Here is a 27257-nt window from a genome sequence, read left to right on the forward strand (position 1 = left end):
TAAGCCACCAGGGAAGCCCTGAAATATTTTTAAATTTATTTGCCCATCTTAACTGTGGTGTGTGGGATCTTTAGTTGCAGCATGTGGGATCTAGTTCCCTAACCAGGGGTCAAACCCGTGCCCCTAGCATTGGGAGCATAGAGTCTTAGCCACTGGAAGGAAAGTGGAAGTCCCTCTGAAGGAAGGTTTTACAAGTAATCTTTCTCAAAATTATTTATCTAGGGGTCATTTTCTCCTTAGAGCCACCTGAAGAACTAGTATTTCACAAAAATTCTTTGAGAAAGCCTAAAGTGACAAAGGCACATGACTCAAAGATGTGGCTACTACCTTCCCAGGAGCAGATTTTTGCTATGTCCCTCGTGGGTCTCTTCTGTTAAGATTATGTGGATATCTTTCTTCACATATGTGGACCATGCGATGTACAAGTGGTAAATTAACAAGTACCACCACGCAGCCTCAAATAATGGACAGAAGGCAGGTCACTTTTATTCTTCCAAGATACAAGCTCATGTCAGGTTATGCCGGCAAAACCCACTGACGTGAGGTTTCCAGGAAGAAATGAACAAGCGCCATGGAGGGTACTCAAGAAGAAAAAAAGGAGGACTGGCTCACATGAAACATTAGAAACACTGTGCTTAAAAGTTATGACAACATAAATTATAAGACAGAATCCTAGGGATAACATATATTAATATCCCTCAAACAAGTGTTCAGTAGAACCCATTTTTTTAGAAATGTTTGGTATATACTCTATTAACCGCAGTAACTGAAATAGAAAAAAGACTAGGAAAGATACTCATCAGATGAATACTGTTGGCATTTAAAGGTTGGCTGTTGCTGAGGATGAAACAGAACCATCTTTGGTGACATCCCTCGGGGTATGAGAGCGTCCCATGATACAAGTGAATTCTCAGAGAAGCTGAACCAGCCAGGCTCCAGCAGCAGGGAAAGACTTCGTCCTTCCACCCTCAGTAGAAGGGTGAACAGCAGACGGAGCCCCTGGTGTGTCCTCTGTGAAGACAGTCTCCAGACGACCCGTCCCTCCCCAGCCCTGAACAGGCCACGGTGGAGCATCCACACAGGGCCTCAGCGCTCCACGTGAAGGAGCAACGTGCGCTGCAAAGCTCTTAAGAGCTTAAGGAGAGATGAAGCTCTTAAATCCACAGCCCATTAAGCAGACACTAATGTCTGTGAGAAGTCCCCGCCAGGTCTGCTTAAGAGGATTATTTGTGTTTCATCCAAAGAAACCTCAACAGGCAGCCGAGAGAAAGCTTAGGAAACGTGTCAGAGAGTTCCTTCATTTTAGCCCTCCACTCGGCACTGACGTTAAGGCTTAGAAAGCCATTTATGGAACTAATGGGCAGCAGATTCGATACATTATTTATTTTCGTTACTAGGACACACTTAGAGAGAGATTCCTGCCGGTAGGCTCTAAGTGGGTAGTGTTCTAAGTGGGCTACAAGTCATCACGAATTTAATCCCCACAACAGCCCTACTCAGAGTGTTTCCTCATCCACATTTTATGGGTGAGGAAACTAAGGCACAAAAGGGTCACACCCTTAGTTTCTGTAACTAAGAAACTCCCGTGTCTCCTCTGGGAAGCCTCCCAAACCTTCCGGCTGTGTTGTCATTCATGTCCCCACCTCACCTTGTACGTAAGTTTTCTGGCACTTAATGTATTAATATCACTCCCTCCTCCTCCACTCCCCCACCAAAGATCTCCTTCCCCACTGGATCCTGAACTTCCCAAGGCCAGGGTCTCATCTTCGTCACCCCTTTCTTCTTATGCCCAGTCAGTGTTCGACACTTATTTGCTAGATGGAGCAAAACAGTACAGGTCCATTTCTCTCTTATCTGATAGCCTTAGGGCCACATTTGTTTTGAAATTCAGAATGTTTTTGGATTTTAGGAAGTTCAGTGCATACACTATTACATATGACCACTGGGGGGATCTGGGACAGCAGCCCATAGTAAAATTCATGAACATTTCTACAGCTAAACGTATGAATGGCCACACTAAATGACTAAATAAAGACCATAAGTGAAGATAAAGACCTCATCCAAGTTCAGGTGAGGGTTCACCAACGAGTGAACTACGAGGGAAGCAGGAAAAGCATTTGGTTTTCAGAGCACTTTGGCATTCCTGATGGCTCAGATGGTGGTCTGCCTGCAGTGCGGGAGACCAGGGTTTGATCCTTGGGTCAGGAAGATCCCCTGGAGAAGGAAATGGCAACCCACTCCAGTCTTCTTCCCTGGAGAGTTCCATGGAGAGAGGAGCCTGGTGGGCTACAGTCCATGGGGTCACAAAGAGTCAGACACAACTGAGTGACTTCACTGTGGGTTTTGGAACTGCAGGTAAAAACCTGTGGGCCTCTCTTTCTATGAAGGTCTCTAAGACAGCTGTGCAGACCTCAGGGCATGATCATACTGTGAGAAGATGTCCCACTAAACCAGTGACCACGTGGAGAGTTGGAGGACACCTGGTGCAGATCTGGATCCGTGGCGGGAGCCTGGCATACATGGACCCATTCAGCGAGCTGAGAGAGACAGGTGGGGGGATGAAAACAGCCCTGGACTGAGGTTCAAGGGAGAGGGTTCAGACGCAGCTCCACTCCCTTTGAGCCAGCTATTTTGGGAAAAGCACAAGACCAACTTGGCAGACACCCATGGACTGGTAAATGTGTCTTAAAAAAAAAAAACAGTTTCATGCTTCAGTGCTGGGTGATGTAGCACTTTTAATGTGCCTTTTGCTTTTTCAGATTAAGTATTAATAACTTACTGTATCTCAACCTATGTGTTCCTTTTCGAGGGCAGTGATCATGCTGTAACAAATAATCACAGGGGTAGTGGCTCAAAACCACACCAATCATCTTATAGTTCTGGAGGCTGGAAGTCCAGAATGGGTTTCTCTGGGCTAGAAGTTTCCTCGCCTTTTCCAGCTTCCACGGGTGCCCCTGCCTCTTGGCTGATGGCCCCTCCCTCCGCCCACATGTGAGCAGTGAGCTATGGGGGTCTTTCTCACCCCATGTCACTCTGACACTGGCTCTCCGACCTCCTTTCACTTGTAAGGATCTCTGTGATTACAACAGAACCGCTCATCTCACATGCTAGCAAAGTAATGCTGAAAACTCTCTAAGCCAGGCTTCAACAGTAAGTGAACTGAGAACTTCCAGATGTTCAAGCTGGATTTAGAAAAGGCAGAGGAACAAAAGATCAAATTGCCAACATCCATTGGTTCATCAAAAAAGCAAGAGAATTCCAGAAAAACATATACTTCTTCACTGACTACGGTAAAGCCTTTGACTGTGTGGATCACAACAAACTGTGGAAAATTCTTCAAGAGATGGGAATACCAGACCACCTTACCTGCCTCCTGAGAAATCTGTATGCAGCTCAAGAAGCAAAGGTTAGAACCAGACATGGAACAACGGACTGGTTCCAAATTGGGAAAGGAGTACGTCGAGGCTCTATACTGTCACCCTGCTTATATAACTTACATACAGAGTACATCATGCGAAATGCTGAGCTGGATGAAGCACAAGCTGGAATCAAGATTGCTGGGAGAAATGTCAATAACCTCAGAAATGCAGATGACACCACCCTTATGGCAGAAAGCGAAGAAGAACTAAAGAGCCTCTTGATGAAAGTGAAAGAGGAGAGTGAAATGGCTGGGTTAAAACTCAATATTCAAAAAACTAAGATCATGGCATCCAGTCCCATCACTTCATGGCAAATAGATGGGGAAACAATGGAAATAGTGAGAGATTTTATTTTCTTGGACTCCAAAGTCACTGCAGATGATGAACTGCAGCCATGAAATTAAAAGACACTTGCTCCTTGGCAGAAAAAATATGGCCAACCTAGACAGCATATTAAAAAGCAGAGATGTTACTATGCCAAGAAAGGCATAGTCAAAGGTTCTAGTCAAAGCTATGGTTTTTCCAGCAGTCATGTATGAACGTAAGAGCTGGACCATAAAGAAAGCTGAGCACTGAAAAGGTGCTTTTGAACTGTGGTGTTGGAGAAGACTCTTGAGAGTCCCTTGGACTGCAAGGAGATCCAACCAGTCCATCCTAAAGGAAAGCAGTGCTGAATGTTCATTGGAAGGACTGATGCTGAAGCTGAAGCTCCAGTACTCTGGCCATTTGCTGTGAAGAACTGACTCATTGGAAAAGACCCTGATGCTGGGAAAGATTGAGGGCTGGAGAAGAATAGGATGACAGAGGATGAGGTGGTTGGATGGCATCACTGACTTGATGGACATGAGTTTGAGCAAGCTCCAGGAGTTGGTGATGGACAGGGAGGCCTGGTGTACTGCGGTCCATGGGGTCACAAAGAGTCAGACAGAACTGAGTGACTGAACTGCACTGAACTGATCCAAATAATCTCATTGCAACATCTTTAACTTAATGACACCTGCAAAATCCCTTTGTGAGGTAATATAGGCACATGTTTTGGGAATTAGGACTTGGATGTATTTGGGGACAGGGAGGCAATATTCTGTCAACAACAAAGTTCCTCTTGCATCTCCACATTTAATGTGCCAGACACATAGTAGAGGCCTGCTCAGCTTTTATTCATATTATATAAATGAATATCTCCAACCATCAGTTTCCTTATCCTTAAACAGAAATATAAATACATATAATGAACGTCACATGAAATAATGCATATGAAAGTGTCCCCAAACTAAAAAGAACCCTAAAAATGTAGGTATCTCACAGACTAGTAGTAAGGAATACATACATCCATTTGTGGAAGAGCCACATAAGGAAAGACAGCAGGATGCTAAGAGAAATCCATTCAATTCATTAAATCATAATGGAAAAGAGCCAGTAGCCGGAATATCTAAATCATGTTATGTGTGGCCTTGAGGTAGGCCAGTTTGAGACACTATATAATTTAGTGTCCAAATTGAGGGGGGGGCACTATTAACATTTCCTCTGGGACAAAATCAGTCAGGATTCTCCCAGGCCAACACAACACTTGGGCAGGTCAGTGAGTGGGCCTTGGCTCTGGAGCCAAACTACCTACAACCAAGTCTAAGATCCACGCTTAGAGCCCTGTGACCTTGGCCATATGATTTAACTGCTCTCTGCCTTGGTTTCCTCGTCTATAAAATGGTGACGTGAGGCTCAGATGAATTATTACATACAGAGTACATAGTACAGTGCCTAGCATACAGTGAGAGGGCAACAGAAGTTGGTGATCCTTACACGTCAAGGCCAGCCATACTCCAGATTTCCATGAATTTAGAGAACTCCCAGTGTGTTCCCATAAGTGCAGGCACAGGCCGACAGCTAGCATGGTTGAGCGCCAGTACACAAACCTCCAGGAGTGATGACAATCTTTTCTTTGGTGCCTACTTCCTCACACCCCCATTTCTGTTTCTCCATCCTGGTGCTTGCACTCATTTACTTATTTTATTCTGTATTTTTAAGACTTTTTATTTTATATGGGAGTATAGCCGATGAACAATGTGATAGTTTCAGGTGGAGAACAAAGGGACTCAGCCATATGTATACATGTATCCATTCTTCCCTACACTCCCCTCCCATCCAGCCTGGCACATAATGCTGAGCAGAGTTCCCTGTCTTGTACTCACTTTAGAATGCAGAGCTGTCTGCCAGTCTGGGCTCCTACAATGCTTTGTCATGAAACAGAGCAAAATCCTTTGTTATCAGAGCAAGAGACAGAATGACTGGGAGTTGACCCCCTCAAGCAGCAGCCTGTGCAGTGAGCATGGCTATGTCCATTTCATAGAGGGGGTGATATTTCACTGCTACTTTTGCAAACTTTTGTGAGATTACAATGTGCTAGTGCCATTTTGCAATGCAAGCTGCACAAAGATGTTCCTGAATCTATTACCTCTTGTCCCCTTTTTGCCTAAACAAAACCCCAAGTTCTTTCTTTTTCATTAATTTTTTCTTGGAACATAGCTGCTCTACAACATTGCGCTGAAGATTCTGCTGTATGGCAAAGTGAATCAGCTATCCGGTATACATACAAAGCCCAAGTTATCATGTCTCAAAAGAAACATACACGTACAAACCACGTTTCTTTCTGCTGAACCTGAAATAATGATTATGCTGTTTACACAAGCTATAAAAATAATGGCTAGAGCCATTACTATTTCTTCAGTGCATATGACATGTTAGGCATTGTTCTAAGCACATTCCGGGCACTTAATCCCCAACAACTCAATGAAGCAGATACTGTTACTGTCCTCATTATACAGATGAGAAAAATGAAGGTATATTCACTCGCCTGGGATACATATGCATCTAGTAAGTGGAGGAGAGGCAGGACTGACCCAGGCAGTCCTGCTCAAGCATATAAGACTAAAAGGGCAAACTCTGCTCCCTCTCATGCTGGGGAAGACGGACTTCTCTAGATATCGGGGCATCCTTGGACAACACGTCCCAAAGAACCAGCCCTTTAGGACTTCCCTGGTGGTCCAGTGGCTAAGACTCAGTCCACCTTCCAATGCAGGGCACACTGGTTCGGTCCCTGGTAGGGGGAACTGAGATCCTACATGCTACAACTAAGACCAGTGCAAACAAATAAATAATTAGAAAATGAATGAACTAATCCTTCATCTGCGCCTTTGCTGTACCCTTCCCTGAAAGCCTTCACCTCCTTGTCTAATGGGCCAACTCCTACACACCCTGCACCCCTCAGCTCTCCTTCAGCCTTCCCCGCATCCCTGGGCATGCTACAGGCACTCAAGGCAAAGAATGAGATTTCAGCATGGCAGTTATTCTATAACTGTTACTTTTGGGGGGAAGTTATTGTTTCTGTTGTTTAGTTGCTAAGTCATGTCCAACTCTTTTGGGATCCCACGGACTGTAGCCCACCAGGCTCCTCTGTCCATGGGATTTCCCAGGCAAGAATACTGGAGTGGGTTGCCATTTCCTTCTTCAGAGGATTTTCCTGATCCAGGGATTGAACCTGCATCTCCTGCATTGGCAGGTGAATTCTTTACTACTGAGCCACCAGGGAAGACAAGTATTAGCCTTACAAAGGGATTTGAAGTAGATTTTCTCTTTAGAATAAGCTCCTAGAGTTAGATCTAAGCTATGATTTGACTTCTAAAACTGCTACTTGCATTTACGTAAGATTAATTACATTATACAATGATATTCTGGGTGTTTCGACAATGCTGGAACCCGGCTGCCTCGTTCTGTTTCACTTAAATAAACCTCATGCATCTCAACAGAGGCAGGCTGATGTTTTTCTTCAACCCATTTCACTAAAGCTACACAGACGCTGAACCACCTGTGATCAGAGCCACCTGACCATAAGGGGACAAGTTGCCCTGGACACTCGGGAAGCTGGTGGGACGTGGGGGTTCCCCGTGGGAATCGCACAGGCCCCTTACTTGTTAATGTTGCTGCCTTCCTTCAGGCGCTCTCCCGCAGCTCCGGTTTTAGACACTCTCTCGCTGCCCGCCAGGTCCACCAAACTCACTTTGCTCACCTTCTCCCCTGAGTTCTAGTTGCGGGAGACGAGAGAGAAACGACAGACAGACGTGAGTGCAGAAACCAACCGATACCGACGCAGACGTCAGCACCGCCCCGGAAGCCATCTTGCTTCAAGGCGGCAAACTTGAGAAGACTTTAAATGGTAAGAAGAGTTCTTTGGACTGGCAGTTTTAGGGTAAAAATTAAAAGTCGGTGTGGCAGCATGGGATTCTGTTTTGTAGCTGGGTAGCAAGTGCACTGGCCTTTCCAGAATATATTTAGAAAGCTGGAGCTTTTATGCGTCCACGAGAACATTCTAGGACATGAGGGTTCCTGCACATTCAGGTCAAATCCTTCACTTTTTTTTTTTTTAAGCTATCTTTAGCCTGAATGTCGTGGTTTCCTCTTTCATATTTTTTAGTGACTATGAGGTAAACCCTGCTGTTTCTAGGGGAATTTCACTATGGAAGGATACATATTAAAAGAGGTATGGTGACAGCATCATGGTCTTTAGAGCGTTTATACAAGGATTCCATTTTTTTAATGTTATATATAAAGTTGTTGCTTTGTTTAGTCTCTAAGTTGAGTCTGGCCCTTTTGCAACCCCATGGACTACAGTCCACCAGGCTCCTCTATCCATGGGATTTCCCAGGCAAGAATACTCGAGTGGGTTGCCATTTCTCTTTCCAGGACATCTCCTCGACTCAGAGACTGAACCCACGTCTCCTGCATGGGCAGGTGGGTTCCCTACCATAGAGCCACCAGGGAAAGACCTAACACATTACATGATGTAAGCAGAGTAGCTGATCCAGTAAGCAGAAGAGCTGACCTAACGTCATCAGGAACCGAATCCAGGAGCGGTTCACCCAGGCAGGTACTGTGAGTCCCTTCACTGTCACCCATTCTACCCAATCACTCACCCCAGACTGCAGGTCGTATAGTGTCTGCGTGATGACGATATTGAACACAGCGTGGGAGCGGCTGCTTTCTTCATTCATGTTGGTTGCAGCTACCGTCCGAGACTTGTTTCCCTCAGACATCAATGACTCAATGTCCTAGAGGCAGGCACAAGAAAAACATTCTAAGCAAAAAATCCCTAAGAACAGTGTCCTGCCCACCCGTGGATATATTAATTATGATGCATTCCGTCACCACCCTTGCATGTAAACCTCCCACCTCTCTCCCACAGAGCCCGGCTCAAACTTCCACTCCCTCAGTGCTTTCTAGTGGATGAAATGTTTCACTCATTCTTTCCAAACTGCAGCTGTCTTCTTTCTCTGTTGAGTACCTATTTTTCCCTCTGCAAGTTCCTAAGGAGAAAAGAGCTAACATTGACTGTGCTCAGATACTCAATAGCAATGATGACCTTATTTTATTCTGACTCTCTTGCACAGCTCTTTTCTGTATGATTAGTAGCCTCCCTTCTCCAACAAGGGGCTTCCCTGGTGGTTCAGACAGTAAAGAATCTGCCTGCAATGCAGGAGACTTGGGTTCAGTCCCTGAGTTGGGAAGATCCCCTAGAAAAGGGAATGGCAATCCACTCCAGTATTCTTGCCTGGAGAATCTCATGAACAGAGGAGCCTGGTGGGCTACAGTCCATGGGGCTGCAAACAGCTGGACATGACTGAATGACCAACACTTTCATGCAGTGAATTTACAATACTGTGGCTCTCCCAGGACAGGGAATGTTCCTCATTCGACCCTGAACAATCTGCTTTAGAACACCCGGAACCTAAGACTCTTAAACAATGTTTGATGAATATTACAAAAGAAGTATTTATCTGATTATACACACAGGACACTGAAGTTCATGGAGGTCAAATAACTCTTCCCACATCTAATAAGAGGCAGTTGTTTGCTTTTTAGTTGTTAAGTCATGTCTGACTCTTTTGCGACCCTATGGACTGTAGCCCACCAGGCTCCTCAATCCATAGGATTTCCCAGGTAAGAATACTGGAGTGGGTTGCCATTTCCTTCTCCAGGGGATCTTCCTGACCCAGGGATCGAACCCACATCTTCTGCTTGGCAGGCAGATCCTTTACCACTGAGCCACTTGAAGAGCCCAATAACAGGCAGAACTGGATATAAATCACGGACGCACCAACTCTTACTAGTAAGTGACAGGAGGAGACGGTCACTGGCCCCAGTGACGCTCAGCCAGGCACTTAAGCACAAGTGCTGACTTTGCACTTTCCCGCCAGAGGGGTCTTCGTTCATTTCCAGATCTCACTGATGACTGAGTGATGACTGCCCTTTATTTTTTATTTAAGGAGTACTAAAACTATCTATATTTAAATGGCTGAAGAGAGTTACCTCGAAGATTAATTTTAGTTCTACTGAGTCTGAAGTGATGCAGGGACAAATAACCAGAGATGGCGCTTCTAAGTAGACAGATGTGTTTACTCATTTATTTATCTGCATTCTTTGGTAACAGATAGCGGTGTCTTTTATGGGATTCCCAAAGCAATGACAATAAAAATACAGACAAAATATCAAGCCAGGATTGTGTGAAAGCTCAGAAGTCAAGGAGTAGGAAAAAGAAACAGACTGGTCAACGGAGGGAGATCAGTTCAGAAAAGCAGAAGAATCAGAAGAGTGAAAAGGAATGCAAACTAAGATCGGAGACACTGTCAAAGAGAAATGGTTGAAATAACTACCAAACAGTGTCTACATCTGTCCAGAAGGACATCACTGGCAACCTTAGGGAGAAGAGTTTCAATAGAGTGCTATTCATGAAACTCTTCAGCAACCTCAGGATGCTGGGCCTCCCGGCAACACTGCAAACGCTTCAAAACCAAGCGGCTTGAAGGCTGTGATTAAAAGCCTTTATTTTCTGTTTGGGGTGGTTGATACTGGGTTTCTGAGACCCTCAATTGTAACAATATGCTATAAAGCATTCACATAAAAATATATTTAATATGACCTATACACTTCAATTTACTGTCAGCTTTTAATATCTTTTTTTTTTTTTTTTTTTTTAATGACACTTACCTCAAAACTAGTGACAGCCAGTTGGGATAAACCATCTACATATGGTCCCAAAACTTTATGCTCTCGAACTTTAAGAGACTGTCTACTCCTTCAAGAGAAAGGAAAAAGGAACGAATGAATCATACCCAACTTGGAGATTTTCTCTCTAAAAAAAAGTACTTGCAAAAGTACTCAGAAATTAGGATTGCAATTTCAAAAGAATTTTTCTTTTAATGATCAAAAACTATTCTAAAAGCTACTTTACTTGGATTAGCAAAACAGCATGCCTTATGAGGAATGCCTTTTATACTCTGATTTCTATTTAAAGTAACATACTGTTTTAAAAATTCTATCTCTACTCCCAAACTAAACAACCAGCACACAGAATACTAGGTTAGGCTAACTTGTTTTAGTAGATGAACTTTAATTTCACATGGGGTGGGGAGAGGGGAATGAAGCAAAGAACAAACAGTACTGAATTTAACCTTTAGGCTATTTTATAAGTAAGCATATTCTCAATAAGTAATGTCTTAACAGTTTTAAGCAAGAATTGAACAATATTAAAATGTTTTAATTTACCCTTTCAGATTAGGAGCACTGATTTATGCTGATCTGTGCTGACCATTTTATACAAAGAATGATGCTATAGGATAGCAGTTGTTTGTAGTTACTGATAATTATTATTCTATATTGAGAACTGGCTCTGCTGGTCAAGATTTTAGGACTCCTGAATTTTTAAAAGGCAAACCTAGTTTGGGACCCACTTGAAGAGCTTATCAACAGACAACTGAGATGAAAAGTAAAACCATATATAATATATATTATGGCCATATTGCATTATGTCACATATTTTGTGGCATCAAATACTGATCACTTTTCAAACCAAGAGTCAATGCCTATCATCACTCAAGTGTGGCAAGAAGAAACTAAGAATGCGCACATCCCTAAATCAAGACCTTGCTCCCTAAAAACTTCTCAGTTATCTCAATCTTAATCTCACAACTCCATAAAGCTGGCTTTACTAACTTTATTTTAAGCTTGAAGAATGCAATATGACAATGAGCAATTCTGTTGTATTTTGAAACAAGGGCAGACCAAGTGCACCAGTTCAAGAGAGCTGCCTAGCTGCCCATGCCTCCAGAACCTGGCTCACTCCGTTTGCATAATCAGAGATTATCGCTATTCATGGGCATGAAAAAGTAAATCAAGCACAATATCAAGCCCTTCTGATGGTGTCTAACATTTGGGATTCTTGTACACCACTGGGGGGAGTGTAAACTGGTACAACTATTTTGGGGAACAGTTTTGTAACACCAAGGCTGAAGGTTCCACAGCTTGTGACCCATAATTCCACTCCTAGACACATTCCCTAGAAACTCCTGCATTTGTACGCCAGGAGGAATGTACAGAAATGCTCAGAGAAGGACAGTTGTGGTAAAAAGTGGAAACCACAGGAACGAGAGGAGACAGAGTAAATAAATTATGGTATCTCGTACAATGGAATACCAAAGAGCAGTAAAAATTAATGAATTATTACTTCATACATCAGAACAAAAAAATCACTGAGGGGAAAAGTGGCAAGTCATCAAAGGACAAACATATTATGAAGCCATATATAGGCAAAAACTGCAAAATTACGCATAGACTCTTAAAGAGAAGGGAGATAATGAGCACCATAAAAACGTTCCATTTATTAAGCCAAATGGTGAGCAGAACAGTCATTGATTTTATTATTCTTTATATTTTACATGTATTATAAATGTTCTTTTTTAAATTTTTTATTTTTATTAGTTGGAGGCTAATTACTTTACAATATTGTAGTGGTTTTTGCCATACACTGATATGAATCAGCCATGGATTTACATGTGTTCCCCATCCCAATCCCTAAATGTTCTTTCATATGCATTACACAGTTATTAGGTAAAAGTAAAAACATTTCTGGTGACTGGGTCACTTCCTTGCCATCCATAATTTTTATCTTACACCTCTGATTATACCCTTGATTATACAGCTGCTGAAAGTATTTAAAAAATATTTTTAATAACATGAGAAAGTATTCATCATATTATATAAAAAATTCAGGATACTGAATTGTATTTAGAGAAGCACCTCAACACACACACTACATATCCACTCCATAGATCTAAGACACCAAAATGCATAAAGTGTTAACAGCAGTTATTTTTGAGGATTATAGGCCATTTTTATTCTTCTTACACTTTACCTACTTTCTAAATTTTTATATATATTATTCTTAAATCAATAAAAATTTTAATTAAAAGGTAAACGGCCCTTTCCTTCCTCTATGAATCAAACTCATCTGGCTTTTATCACCTAGTTTTTAAAAAATACAGATGCCTGGGTTTCCTCCTGGGTCTACTGAATCATCAGCCCTATGGGAGGGGCTCGGACCAGTATTGCATTAAAAAGCCTCCGAGTGATTCCAATGTACATCCATGGAAGAAAATGGCTTGTCTAGGCCAGGTCATTCAAAATCTTCGACCACTTTACCTCTAATTTAGAGCAGATGGAAAGACCACTGTGTCATTCTTAACTCAATGAATAAATACAAATAAACTGTAGTGGCAAAAATACCAAAACAGTAAAAACAGTCATCTAAATGGCATGGGTAAGCAACTTTATACATGAGTGTAGGATAAACTATGAATCCTGGGTATATCGACAGACTTTGAGAAGCTGATGATCTCTCAGTAAACGAACTGAAACGGGAGTGGTGACCGAGGGCTTCAAACACATAAACTCACTTGCAACTTTAACTTCAGGATCATTTAAAATTACTACCCCCATTATAAGGTTCGTGTCAACCACTAACTTACCCTTTGGGGTCTAAAAGATCCCGGACTTTCTCATTATAAATTTCCATATAGGATACTTCCACTTTAAAGGTCTGTGACTCATTCTGCTCCAGAGAGATCCTTTGAAATAAAGCACAGCAGAGCCTTGGGATGAGGCCTCGCTGCTCAGCATTGCCCATCATGGAGAAGGATTTTCCTGAGCCTGGAGAAAGGTGAGCAGAAAGAGAGGAGAATGGAAGAGGAGGCAACGTGTAACACTTCAGTTGTACAAGTGTATCCTACACATCAGCCAAGGTCACACAGCAGAAAGAGACAGACAATCTGGCCCCCAGAGCCAGGTCCTCAGACACCAGAGTTACTATTTACACTATTACACTCCTGACCACCAGTGTGAGACCCAGAGGGTACCTCCAGATGGATGCGTACTAATGTAAGCGCTACAAATATGTAATCTCTAAAAGTATATATAGTAAAAAGAACTACTGTATAGTACAGGGAACTCTGTTTGAGATTATCTAACAGCCTAAATATGTACAACAATCATTTGGCTGGACTCCTGAAACTAACACAACACTGTTAATCAACTATACTCCAATATACGACAGAAAGCTTTAAAAAGTGTGTAAATATCAACTATACATCAAGTAACATTAACATATTTTACCCACAAAATATTTCACACTTTTGAAAGTGCTTGGCTATATATTCTCCTTGATGTCCCGTAATGTGACAATAGGCAGTATTATTACCATTTAATTAATTTATTCCAACTTTATAGCTGAAATAGTGGATGGCTTACAGTGTTAATTGCTGAACCACTAGTCTAGTTTTGTTTAATAACCTATCATCTTTTCTATATTCTAGTGAAGTACTCTGTATAGGATGATAGATACTAAGAGTTTTTCTACAGTTTTTCACTATAACATTTGTACTAAGAAACTGGTAATTATTTTCCTAGCTCAAATACAGGTTAAAACTATAATTTAGGAAAATGACACTTAATAGTTTGAAACTAGCATGCTCATTAACACTTAAATTACTTCATTTCACAACTGTTGAACCTTCAAAAAGATTAGTTTTGATCATTTAATTCAGCTAAACCTGTGAAGTCAGAAGCATTTTTCTACAACTTCCCAAAGTGTTTTCTATTTCTGTTTTAAGAAATGCACATTTAATATCACTGACTGTAAAGAAAAGCAGCTACTTACCTGTCTGTCCATATGCAAAAATGCAAGCATTATACCCCTGGAAGGCTTTCTCAAGAATTCCTTCCCCAAGGCACTTGAAAACCACTTCTTGACCTAAAAAAACAAAAATAAAAAGATTGATTTTTCTTGACATATTTGTATTAGTAACTGAGCCCCAGTCACTAATAACATTCTCTCAACCCCAAAAAGATGTTGAGTGTATTGCATACCTACTATGTGCAGGGCTGTGGATTAAGAGCATAATGAATGCAATTTTATTATTTATTCTTCTACACTGTAACTCTGTACCTGGGACAATTTATCATTCTACCCACTGCTTCCCTCTAAGACATTTCTCTAGGTGTTCAAGTTTCCTGTCCATTGTCTGTGGGTCATATGGAAGTATCATTTGAATTCGGTTCAGTTCCTTTTCCTGAGTTAGTATGAAAGGGTCATTCAATATAAACTGCCTTGTCTCCCTACCTGGATTCTGAGCTTCTGATGAGCAGGAACCATGTCGCCCACATCTTGGTATGTGTGTGCACCTCTGCACCTAGCGTGGTGCTAAGTCCATGCCACGTGCTGAGAAACTTCATTACTGGTAGAGGGGGTGTGCTGAGCACAGGTAACCTCTTAACTGTGTTCCCACGGGGGTTAGGGGACAAGTTCTCATCTGTGCGTCTTTTTACAGCTCACTGCGACTCCTAGGGGTGTTCTGTCATGGACTGTTTATATCATGTAGTGCCCAGCCGAAGAGTAAACGTGTGAAAATCTTTTTAAACATTTAATGAGGCGTTTACTGCCTTTTAAAATTGATGTCTTTCTAACATGCAATCCCCACCATCAAGAGAATTAAAGTGATTTTCTCCTTCCTCTGTGCAGAAATTACTGGTTGAAGTACCTCTTTCCTCTATTGGAGCCCCTGACTGATGTCAGTCCATAATCTGTTTATCTCTGTAATCCTAGTGCCTAGTATGAAATGCTTAATAAATGTTTGTCCAGAGAATTAGTCGGTTTAATCTTTTTATCCAAATGACAATTCCTTTTACATTTGGAAATAATGCAATATAACATAAGCTCTTGGGTGTATGTTTTTCTTTCATGCATCTGATTTTAGCAGTCTCATTATATTATGACATATCACAGCTGCAGAATGGGACTCAAAAGTGTAAACATGAAACAATATTTTCAATCATCAGGTTGGCAAAAAAATAAAATAAAACAACACAGGACAATATCCAATATAGCTGGACTGAAGAAATAGGTATTTTCATAAACTGTTGGTGGGAGAATGAATGAATGCAGCCATTCTAAGGAAAACCTCACAGTACCAAGAAAAAGGAATATGTCCTGGCTCTCTGGCCCACTATGGGGCATCTGTCCTAGAGACCCACTCCCTAGGAGACCCCAGTAAAAGGATGTTCACACAGCACTATTTATAATACTGAAAGTTGGAATCAAGTTAAATGCCAATTAGTAAGGGAGTAGTAGATACATAAAATGTATTTTATATGATGGAATATTTAAATACACCATCTTAAAAAAACAAGCAAAACAAATCTATGTGTTAAGCAGCGCTAGAATTCAAAAACATTGTTGAGTTTTTAAAAAAGTCATGTTCAGGCTGTATATATAATACAAAAATTTATGTCCAATAGTATGTATGTGTGTTCTCTATGTGTGCTAAAGTAAAAGAAAAAATTGGATCAGAAGAAAATATGTCAAATTTATATAAACTTATTTCTCAACTTCTGACTTCTACCAAAGAGGCATTTAAAACATGTTGGTGGAATATGTGGATTTTTTTTTGTAAAGAAGAATATAACTGTAAGAGGCTTCTTAAACATAAGGGTTAGGAAGACTACCTAAAGACTATGTGTATGCACACATACACAAATACATGGAGAAGAATAAAATACTGTCAAAATTCTTATCCACTAAAGACACATTTCCAAAATTGCCTTTGTTATAGTTAAGTATAACAGTATTGTGCTCATTAAGAAAGTATCTGGAAACTGAAGCCTACTATACACAGTGAAGTAAGTCAGAAAGAAAAACACCAATACAGTATATTAATACATAAATATGGAGTTTAGAAAGATGGTAATGATGACCCTATATGCGAGACAGCAAAAGAGACACAGATATAAAGAACAGACTTTTGGACTCTGTGGGAGAAGGCGAGGGTGGGATGATTTGAGAGAACAGCACTGAAGCATGTATATTACCATATGTGAAATAGATCACCAGTGCAAGTTTGATGCATGAAACAGGGCACTCAAAGCCGGTGCACTGGGACAACCCTGAGGGATGGGATGGGAGGGAGGTGGGAAGGGGGTTCAGGATGGGGGACACATGTACACCCATGGCTGATTCATGTCAATGTATGGCAAAAACCACTACAATACTGTAACATAATTAGCCTCCAATTAAAATAAATTCATTTTTTTAAAAAAGAAAATATCTTACCCACCCTGTTGCCAATCTTTCATATCCATTGATATTTTTTTCTCATATATTTGCTCAAAGGACTTTCCTTATTCCACATGTAGTCCCAAGGCCCATGCCAAAACACAGGCTTAAATCTGGACCTAAGCCCTGTAGTGCAGAAAATGGGGGAATGAAACACAGCTTCTGCTCAGGTTTGTGAAAACTGATGGTGGTTCCTCGCCAGGACTCAAGCGCCATCGAAAGCCTTCAATAAGCACCGCTTTCTTGGCACAAACTGATGAGTGTAGCAATCTCGTTTGATCTTCCACACTGGTTAACCAGCCCCCAGAAAGGGAGTGGGGTGAGGGTGGGGACAAGATGCTTTAAGACTTGGCTGGATCAAACATCCTGACTGTAATTCATGATTTTGACTCATATTTAGTAACTTGAAAAAATAAAAATAAAAAAGCAAGAACCTGACTCGATGGAAAGGACTTAACTGCGGAGAAGCACTGTGGTCAAAGAGCTTTTACTCTGGTTTCACAGAGTTTGAAGTCATTAAGTCATCAAGGATTTATATCTGTTCTTTTATCAGGGAGTGAGATGGAATACTTTCTGGTTTCTGCTCTGATGCTGAGTAGGCTGGAATTATGAGGGATTATTTTCTCAATTTTTTTTCAAGGCCAGGTCATGAGTTTTCATTTACCTTGGCAGGAATGGCCTTTTTAAACCAAAGATCATTAACAAAAAAAAAAAAAAAAAAACCACCCAAGAATGAAGGCTATAGAGCTATATGAAATAGTTTTATGATGAATCAATTGATAAAACAACTCAGGGTATGTAAACTAAAATTGAACTAAAAATAACAAATAATGAAAGAATGTTCCAGGTAAAAATACAAGAATAAATTTGTTTGATCTATTTCTAAATTATCGCAAATATTAAACAGGATATGAATTAACCTATTTAACCTGTATTACTGTTGCTGTTTTGTCCCTGAGTTTTCTGACTCTGTCGGCCAGGCTCCTCTGTCCATGGGATTTCCCAGGCAAGAATACTGGAGTGGGTTGCCATTTTCTTCTCCAGGGGGAAGAGGTCTTCCCCACCAAGGGATTGAATTCACCTACTGCTTAGCAGGTGGATTCTTTACCACTGAGTTGCCAGGGAAGCCCATTAAACCTATATACCTTTACTATTTATGTTAAGAAGAAAAATTAATTTTTTGGTCAACTGCTCTGTTTGCAGTACAATTTACGTATTCTATCCGTATCACTGAATCTGTGCAGTACCCAGATAGGGCAGGTATGGGCTGTGATCAGTAAGGAGATGAGGGGGCCACTATGAAAGTGTAAGTCATTTGCCCAAGACATGGCCACCAGAGAGAGGCAGGACCTGGGTCGATGGGTGATGACTCCCAGATGGACCAAGGTCCATCCATCATCAGTTACTCAGGCTGCATGACACTGGAAATCAGTTACTCCCATCTCTGGTTTCCATGGTAATTTTTTTTTTTAAACAAACTCTCAGAACTCATTACACTCCAGTACTTTTTTCCCCACATCTTTCTACACCATTGAATTGTGAGCTCCTTTGAAAACAAGAGCTGTGGCATCTTAGCAGAGTACCTGGCATACAGTATGCACTCTTAATTATGGAATTGTCCCTGGTGACATTGCTGTTCTCAGATTAATGTGTATTCTTTTTTTCAGAGAAAACTTTTATTTAAATACGTTATAAACAGCATCAGTAGATTGTATATGGAAGCTGAAAAGCCTTCAGTGCTACCCAGATCCTTCATCGTCTGTCTAATGTGTATTTAATTGGGGGCCCCTTTCCTTGTTAGTGATGGCAAAGCTTTCAAAATACTGTTTGTTGAACTTTCAAAAGTTAATTGTAGAATTTACACTTTGGTCAAAGTACAGCTGTTTCTGAAATTCCAATGAGCCCCAAAGACCACAATAGTCTTTGTTGAATAAGGTACTAGGGTGTGAACACATGTCAACATCATCTGTAACTACTAATTGAATAATTTTGATGAAAATTACAGATTTTAGTGACACCCACATTATCTCCTAGTCATTGTAAGGAAGCTGTGGTACATATACATCATGGAATATTACTCAGCCATTAAAAAGAATTCATTTGAATCAGTTCTAATGAGATGGATGAAACTGGAGCCCATTATACAGAGCAAAGTAAGCCAGAAAGATAAAGAACATTACAGCATACTAACACATATATATGGAATTTAGAAAGATGGTAACAATAACCCTATATGCAAAACAGAAAAAGAGACACAGATGTACAGAACAGACTTTTGGACTCTGTGGGAGAAGGCGAGGGTGCGATGTTTCGAGAGAACAGCATCAAAACATGTATATTATCTATGGTGAAACAGATCACCAGCCCAGGTTGGATGCATGAGACAAGTGCTCGGGCCTGGTGCACTGGGAAGACCCAGAGGGATCGGGTAGAGAGGGAGGTGGGAGGGGGGATCGGGATGGGGAATACATGTAAATCCATGGCTGATTCATGTCAATGTATGACAAAACCCACTACACTATTGTAAAGTAATTAGCCTCCAACTAATAAAAATAAATGAAAACAAACAAACAAACAAATCTATGTGACTGAAAAAAAAAATCAGTCTCTTTGATGTCTACTAAATGTATATGTAAGTTTTCCAAGAAGTCAAGGTCTTTTAGTTAAGTACTTAGTTACATTTGACAGACAGAATGTAATTCAGACTTAGTGTATTTAATAAAGTTTTGGTTATAACTAGGAAAGGAAAAAAACTGGAAACACAAAATGGAATATGAAAAAGTAGAAAACAATTATACTCTGTTTCTGAAAAGAATCTTTCTTCTTTCTGTCTTTAAATAGCTACCCCAAAGCACAATTTATAAAAGGGTAAATACAAAGAACCATATTGTAAAGTTCATGGATTTTTACAAATCTAAGCAAGGCTGGATTCTAGCGAGACTAGAATCCATTTTATCACTATGGCTTCATGTCTCGAGGGAAATTTACTCTTACGACAAGAAATAATGAACACTTTCCCTGTTCTACAAAAATACATCAACATTACATTTTTTAAGAGCCCCACTTAGTTTCCCCTGTATGCTTTACTGATGCAGTTTCCTACTAGAGATACTCAGATTGTTTCCTTTTTCTTTTTTCCTGCAATATTTATCCTTACATATTTATCTATATACACTTTTCTATTAACTTTACTAGGCAAAACTCCAAAAACACTGAATTACTAACTCCTCTAGCAATGCAAGAGTCTTTCTTTCTACAACTTCAACAATTCTATTATCATTCTTCCTGGTTTTGATTAACAGAAAAAGCAAGCTCCTTGCTTTGTTAAATTAAAACTTTCCTTTCCTTAGTTTATTGTCCATTTGTGTTTACCCTTTAGTAAATTGACTGAGTCCTATGTTTACTTGTATAAATCAATCGGTTTAGTAATTGGTTAAGAATTCATTTAAAAATGCCCATCATATATTAAGGATGTTAACCTTTGGTCTGTCACATGTTGTACATATTTCTCCCAGTCTGTCATTTACCTTTCAGTGTTATGTTGTTCTTTGTCATACAAAAGCTTTTGGTCTTTCACATTCAAATCTCTTATCTTTTCCTTTATGATTTTCATTTATGGTATACATTACATTTTCAAAATCCTTCTGGATTATCATTACCCCAAATTACATAGCTATTCATGCATATCTTCTTCTAGTCTTATTTTGGTTTTTCGAGTTTTATTTCCAAGCTTGAACGCTACTTCTTATCAGCTGTGTAACCTTGGGCAAGATCTCCTTTAGTAATAAAACAGGAATAATACTTGCTCTCTTACTGAATTGCTGGTGTGATTTAATAAGGCAGTACAGTAAAGCACTTACCAGAGTGTCTGGCCATTGTAAGTCTAGAATATATTTTAGCTAATATCCATAATTAATATCATCTCTTAAATTTTTAACCAACTAAAACTAATTTTGGTATAAAGATGGAGGTACTCATCTAATTATTTTTCCTTAAATAGCTCCTCCATCTTTGCAACAAATCTGTGAGACAATCCAATCCCATTTTAGAGATAAAAGACACTTATTCTTAGGAAAAAAAAAAGGAATCATTTGTTGCTATTTCTCTAGCGCCTCTAGGAGTCCCACTTTCTGTTTTATGATGGTGTACTCGCATGTGAGAGCAAAAGGGGGGTATGTGAACAAGTGTGTGTGTGTGTTCTGGGCCATAATGAGAAGAGGAAGAAGGAACAGTATCATTAATTATTCGGAGCAGGATATGCCAACCCAGGTTGTTCAGTGGAGGAAAGATATTTACCGTTTTTTAATAACATTAAGATATCTCAGAAAGGTACAGGGAAAAAAGCAATTTAATAAATCGTATCATAAAACTAAACAGAAATATTCTCTACGGAGCTCCCCTTACTTTTTTTTTTTAAATTCTGGTGCCTTTGTAGCTCTATGAATACCTGGCTGGGGTTATACTTAATCAATTCTTTGGTTTGGTGACTTTCAGTCACCACTGGTACAATAAACAATTATTTTAAAAAAGCCAAGACTGTCTCCAGAGCCTAAAAATTCCACGTAGGAATGCTACACGCTCTTCTGCCCTCCTCAGCATAATCAGTTTTCCATGACACATGAACAGTGCCTACACTTCACTCTGTGATGGACAGAAAATATTAACCGTCAAAGACCCTTACACAGTTGAGAAAGGAAAGTCTGGTTTATCCAAAACACTGAAGGTGTTTGTTTTTACTTTGTTCCTTTGTAAACACAGGAATCCCTTTTTTTCAGTACAGGAAAAAGCAACTTGCCCACTGCTTTTAGAAGCTTAGCTAAGTAACAAGAACAACAAAAAAGGAGCTGCTTATGCTGGATGGTGGGAATCAGGGGATTCATAAAAGATGCTCTACTCCCACCCTTAATGTTTCCTGACTCCAGTTCACAAATGGAACGAAGTGCCCTTGTCCAGGAGAATAAATGTCAGCCCAGAAGGGAAAACCCAGAAGTCCCGAGGGAAGCAGAAGGATCTATGAGAATTTCTTTCTATCCCAGACAATCCATGCGGAGGCACAACTTGGTCCAACCCAAGAGCCTGCGGCTTTTCCGCAGGACCCCTGCCCAACAGGAGACAGCCACTCTGCCGATGCCAGCTCCATGTGCCTGGCGCAGGGAGTCCATGGGGCAAACCTGACCCCACTTGTTCAGAACCATGACCAAGATGCCAATTTCCTCTGTGGGGCTTATGATTAGACGCCTATAACCGTGTGGACAAGTCTTAAAATACAGGCATGCCTGCAGCAACCCACAACACAATGTCAGAACGGTAGAGAGGGCTCCTGATTGGAATTTCTGCAAGCCAAGTCACAGAAGACCGGACCCACCCAGCCCTGAGTCACACATGATACAGACCTCTGCAACGCCAACACCCTGAGTCTCCACTCTTGTGCATAGCCTGTCCCTCCTGGGAACAAAGCAATGTCCTCAGAGCTACCAGGCATGTGCGCTGGGAGCTGAGGAACCAAGGGAATTCTCTCTACAGCAGGGCCCTGGTACCGAAGCACAGAGGAAGAGAAAGCAGGGCTGGGAGGGGAAGTGCACACCACACAGATGCCAATTCTTCACAGGAGCTATACTCTAGGAAAAGGGAGAACAAAATAAGAGGGCATAACTAGGGACTTCTTAGTGGTCCAGCGGATAAGACTCTGAACTTCCAATGCAGGGGGCAGGTGTCTGATCCCCGGTCAGGGAGCTAAGATTTCACACGCCAGGTGGCGTGGCCAAAAAAGCCCCCAGAAACTCAAAAAGGGCATGTGCATGCGTGCTTAGTCACTTCAGTCATGTCTAACTCTTTTGCGACCCCATGGACTGAAACCTACCAGGCTCCTCTGTCCATGGGGTTCTCCAGGCAAGAATACTGGAGTGGGTTGCCATTTCCTTTTCCAAGGGATCTTCCCAACTCAGGGATCGAACCCGCATCTCCTGAGTCTCCCGCACTGCAGGCGGATGCTTTACCACTGAGCACCGGGAAAGCCCCGAAGAGGGCACAACCTTGTCTCATTCACAATCTGCATCAATCAAGCCAGCCTCGCACAGATCAGGGCTGACCAAAGCACTCAGTCTGGAGATCCAGGGCTGGACACGACATAAGCACAGAATATTTCTAAAGTAGTGACGTGGAAGAGCGGTCAGAATTTTAACAGCATTTTATCACTTTAAACAGAACCTCCAGTCTTCCTTCTTCTCCCCATCTCTTTTCTCACTGGAGTTAGAGTGAAAAAAAAAAAAAAAACACCATATATTTATGACCTGGAATTCCTGGGCCTGCGCATTTGGGAGGGTGTTTTTCCACTCCTAACCGAGGCTGACAGCCCTAGCAACTGTGACGAGTCTGGACTTGGCAGGTGGCACGGCTCCCAAGCCAAGCACCTGGGCCGGGTGAGAGCCGTGAGGCTCCACACACAAACCCGAGGGGGCGAGGGTTACGTTTCAGTAAATCTCTCCCTCAATTAGTGCAACTCTCAGAAATGGTCACGTGTAGAGGCCATAAACCTGGTTTGCATTAAATGACCAAAAACTACAGACTTTAGATAGAGGAACTAGGGCTTTCAAGGCTTGACTGAGTGACATGAGATTTAAGTTTTAATCAACTATAGAAGGTTACCCTCAAGGGGCAGGGTAAGAACCAGGACCCCGAGAACCTAGGCCTGGAGCGTAAAGGTCGACGCGGGCCGTTTCCCACAGTGGCCTCTGGGGGCGGCCAGCCCCGCAGTCCGCAGCGGCCTCCCTCACAGCTCGGCCTGGGTGACTCACCCAGACAGACGTGCCCAGCCCAGCGACAGCGCTGGGGCCCATCACGAGCTGGCGGTGAACTTTAGCGCCTTTTTCTGTCACCTGATAAAGTGGCTGAGTCACGGGGGGAGGAGGGTCAGGCGTCGGGGGCTCCGGAGGAAAGACCTGTGAGGCCCGCCTCAGCAGAAAATGCGTTTTGGAGTCATTTTCAGGAGGGTGCTTTCACATTCAACAGCGGTTGAAAAAGTCGCTGTGCTTCATCTCCACCTGCTCAATGCTTTGCCACTGTCTCCGACACGGAGGCAGGCCTGACTCAGTATCTCTTCTGGACTGTGGGGTGCACCGGACTGACAGCACTTGAGGGGAGGGGAGAACAAAGCCAAACCAAACACAGGCAATCAGGATTCCAGAGAACTTCCGACAGGAGGGAGAAGGCGAACAGTATTATTCCTGGCTAGGTGCCAAGCCAGAACACTTCAGCAGTATGATTTCCTAAGCACAGCCTACTGCTGGGATGAGAGAAAAGAGAGGAGGGCCCAGAATTGCCGCAGAATCCATAAAGTCCTCACACGTACTTGTCATGGCCCCAAATCCACCTTTACCACTGCTTTCAGCTCTTCTACAAGTAGCAGGGCCTCTCTGAACCTCAGTTTCCTCTTTTGTAAAATGGGGCCAATATCAGATTCCACTGATTGGGTGTTTTGACAATTAAATGATCTGCTGCAGGTAAGAGTAAGTGCAGTGCTGGGAACCTAGTGCTCAGGATTCTATTCTCTATTATTATTATCCACCCCTATAAACGCACTCAGTTAAGTGACGTCTCTGGGTGCCAAGAAATAACTCTAAGGCAGGGTTCCCCAACCTCCAGGATCTAATGCCTAATGATCTGAAGTGGAGCTGATGTAACAATAATAGAAATAAAGCACACAATAAATGTAATGTGCTTGAATCATCCCGAACTACCCGCCCAGTCCATGGAAAAATTGTCTTCTATGAAACCAGGCCCTAGTGTCAAAAAGCCTGGGGACTGCGGCTCGAAGGAACCTGTATGTGTGCTCAGTCATGTCTGAATCTGCGACTCCATGGACTGTAGCTCACCAGGCTCCTCTGTCCATGGAATTATCCAGTCAGGAATACTGGAGTGGGTTGCCATTTTCTCCTCCAGGGGATCTTCCCAACCCAGGGACTGAACCCACATCTCCTGCATTGCAGGCGGATTCTTTACCTCTGAGCCACCAGGGAAGCCCCAAGGAATAGATGTGGACAAAGAAAGGAAAGTGGAAGAAGGTATGGTTGGGTGGGATTAAAAAATCTGGGAGTAGAAATGAGAAAAAAGTGTGTATATATAAATATATATATATATATATATTTATATATATTCTTTTAAAAAATTTAACAGTATCACCCTAGCCTACTCAGAGAAATTTTTCTTAACTGACCTTCACTTATCCAATTTTCTGAATTAACGAACATTCTCTCTTCCCCAGTAAAATACACTGGGGCATGCCTGCTGCATACTAAATCATCCAGCTGGTAGACAATTCTCTAGACTCCCAGCAGATGAGTTATGTTCTTACAAAGGGTCAGTTGTGTTCGCTCCTAGACTGGCTTATATCAGTTGCACTTCTCCATAATTACATAATTAACACATGCAAAAAGGAAGTTGCTAGTTTTAAGAAAACTAGGTTGGATGCTTAGGGATAACTTGATAAAGGTGAGTCACTAAAAGAAATGTCAAGTTAGGAATGGGTGAGAATTTGGAAAAGACAAAGAAAAATCTAGAAGGATTCTACAGTCAGATTGTTTCATAAATGTCTTTTCAGATGGCATGCTCCACTTCTAGTGAATCTCTCTCTTAACTTTTCACATAGTCAAGTACTATTGCTTCTCATAACCACAGGGAAAACTTCCACAGTTTGGACAAACGTAACAGCTAACAATTACTGAGTATTAATTCTATGCAAGGTACTTGGTGAGGGTTTATATATACTTGAATATTTTTTTAAAAAGAATATGCTAAATTGAGTATTTTGGAACTCTGTTTAAAAAACTGGTTTTATTTTGGCTACTGTCACTTTTCAGAATGTAAATTTTGATGCACAGTTAAATAATATGAAACAGAAATCACTTCTACCTCTGAGCACATAAACTCTCCCATCAAGAGAAGAGACTCAGACATGGCTACTCTCCCCAAAGAGATTGCCCATGGCTAGGGGGCACTCAGCCGGCCCTCACGGTACAAAGAAACATTAGCAGAACAGGTATCAGATGAAAAACATTTGTCCTGAATTGCAGGGTATTACAATAACTGAAAACACAGGCTTCAGCAATTCTGAGCAACACACCATATGGTGAGAACTGTTATATAATTTCTAAGTCAACAGTTTAGACTCTCAGGTCAGGAAACGTTCCCGTCCACATAAATTCCCCAGAAATGCCATCACAGACCAATTTCTATTTGGTATGAAGATTTATAGAAAAACAAGTTTATGAAAAATATTCTCCTAATAGGAAGAAAAGTGAAACCAAGGTTACTGAAAGTCATTGTTATTTACCAACCTGACACATTTTAGGCACATGATAAAAAATGTATTGGTTTATGGCCAAGAAGCCCTTAAATGAAATTAATGGTGATTTAAACATTTACAAAGACCTATTATCTGTTACGGTGCTCTAAAATTTCACTATAATAAGCTTTTTTTAATTACTGAAAATAATGGAGAGGTAATGGCTTTCTTAATAATGGCCCTTCAGCAGGATTACTTGACTTTTTAATCCTGAGTGTGGATCTATGTTTACGTATATGTATTTATGGGCTTGGGAAGGGGAGGAGAAATGGGTTTACGTAGAAATGCCATGTTTTGAACGCCTAATTCTGCAGGTTACTTGTTTTTTTTTTAAGCCCCGTCACAGAGGTTTTTGCTTAAAGATTCAGAACAATGCACAGACAAGCATTATTATGACTCACTAACCAAAAGGTAGTAATAAGCAATAATATAATTAAAATGTGCAATGTCTCAAAGCATGATTCAATGCAATTCAAACGGCTTAACAAACAAGCCTTTGATTTGCCTCTGAAAAGTCCACTGCAACAGCTGTGCGGCCAGCATAAAATGTCTGATTCATGTTTAATCCGAGAGCTGGAGGAGATCTGAGACCATTCTAGGCCACAGATCCTCCCTCTACTGATGAAGAAACAGACACTCCCAAAGTTTAGCAGTCTGTGGCAAAAGCAGGTCTCATAGGTACCAGCACATACAACGCATTTTCTCTCCAAAGATACTGATGCTACTATCCTTACTACTGCTATAGCGAGACAGTGATAAAGATGATGATAAATATTAAGTGAGCTTTTCCTATGGTTTAAGGTACTTTACATGAACAGGTCATTCAGTTCAACCTATGGGAGCAGGATTAATATAATTACGTAACCTAAGAAGAAACAGAACTCGCCTGACCTGACACAGATAAAAAGGTGCTGGAGGCGGGACTGGAACCCAGGCAGTTTGATCTAAAAACCCACATGCTTCCACCGCTCCACCCAACACAGTGCTGTGCCCTTAAACCTACTACAGA

General features: G+C 41.4%; 1 protein-coding gene across 6 annotated transcripts in view; it reads right to left on the reverse strand.

The window, feature by feature from the left end:
- Positions 1-27257, reverse strand: part of KIF13A (kinesin family member 13A) — a 215550-nt gene that overhangs the window by 70354 nt on the left and 117939 nt on the right. For all 6 annotated transcript variants that reach the window (XM_070456186.1, XM_070456188.1, XM_070456184.1 and 3 more), the window contains exons 5-9: positions 14458-14550; positions 13271-13451; positions 10455-10542; positions 8384-8518; positions 7382-7494 (exon numbers count right to left, since the gene is read on the reverse strand). In XM_070456186.1, the coding sequence (XP_070312287.1) occupies positions 7382-7494; positions 8384-8518; positions 10455-10542; positions 13271-13451; positions 14458-14550 (610 nt within the window). The remainder of the gene's footprint in view (positions 1-7381; positions 7495-8383; positions 8519-10454; positions 10543-13270; positions 13452-14457; positions 14551-27257) is intronic.

This window comes from Odocoileus virginianus, chromosome 27 (assembly GCF_023699985.2).
Source record: "Odocoileus virginianus isolate 20LAN1187 ecotype Illinois chromosome 27, Ovbor_1.2, whole genome shotgun sequence".
NCBI lineage: Eukaryota > Metazoa > Chordata > Mammalia > Artiodactyla > Cervidae > Odocoileus > Odocoileus virginianus.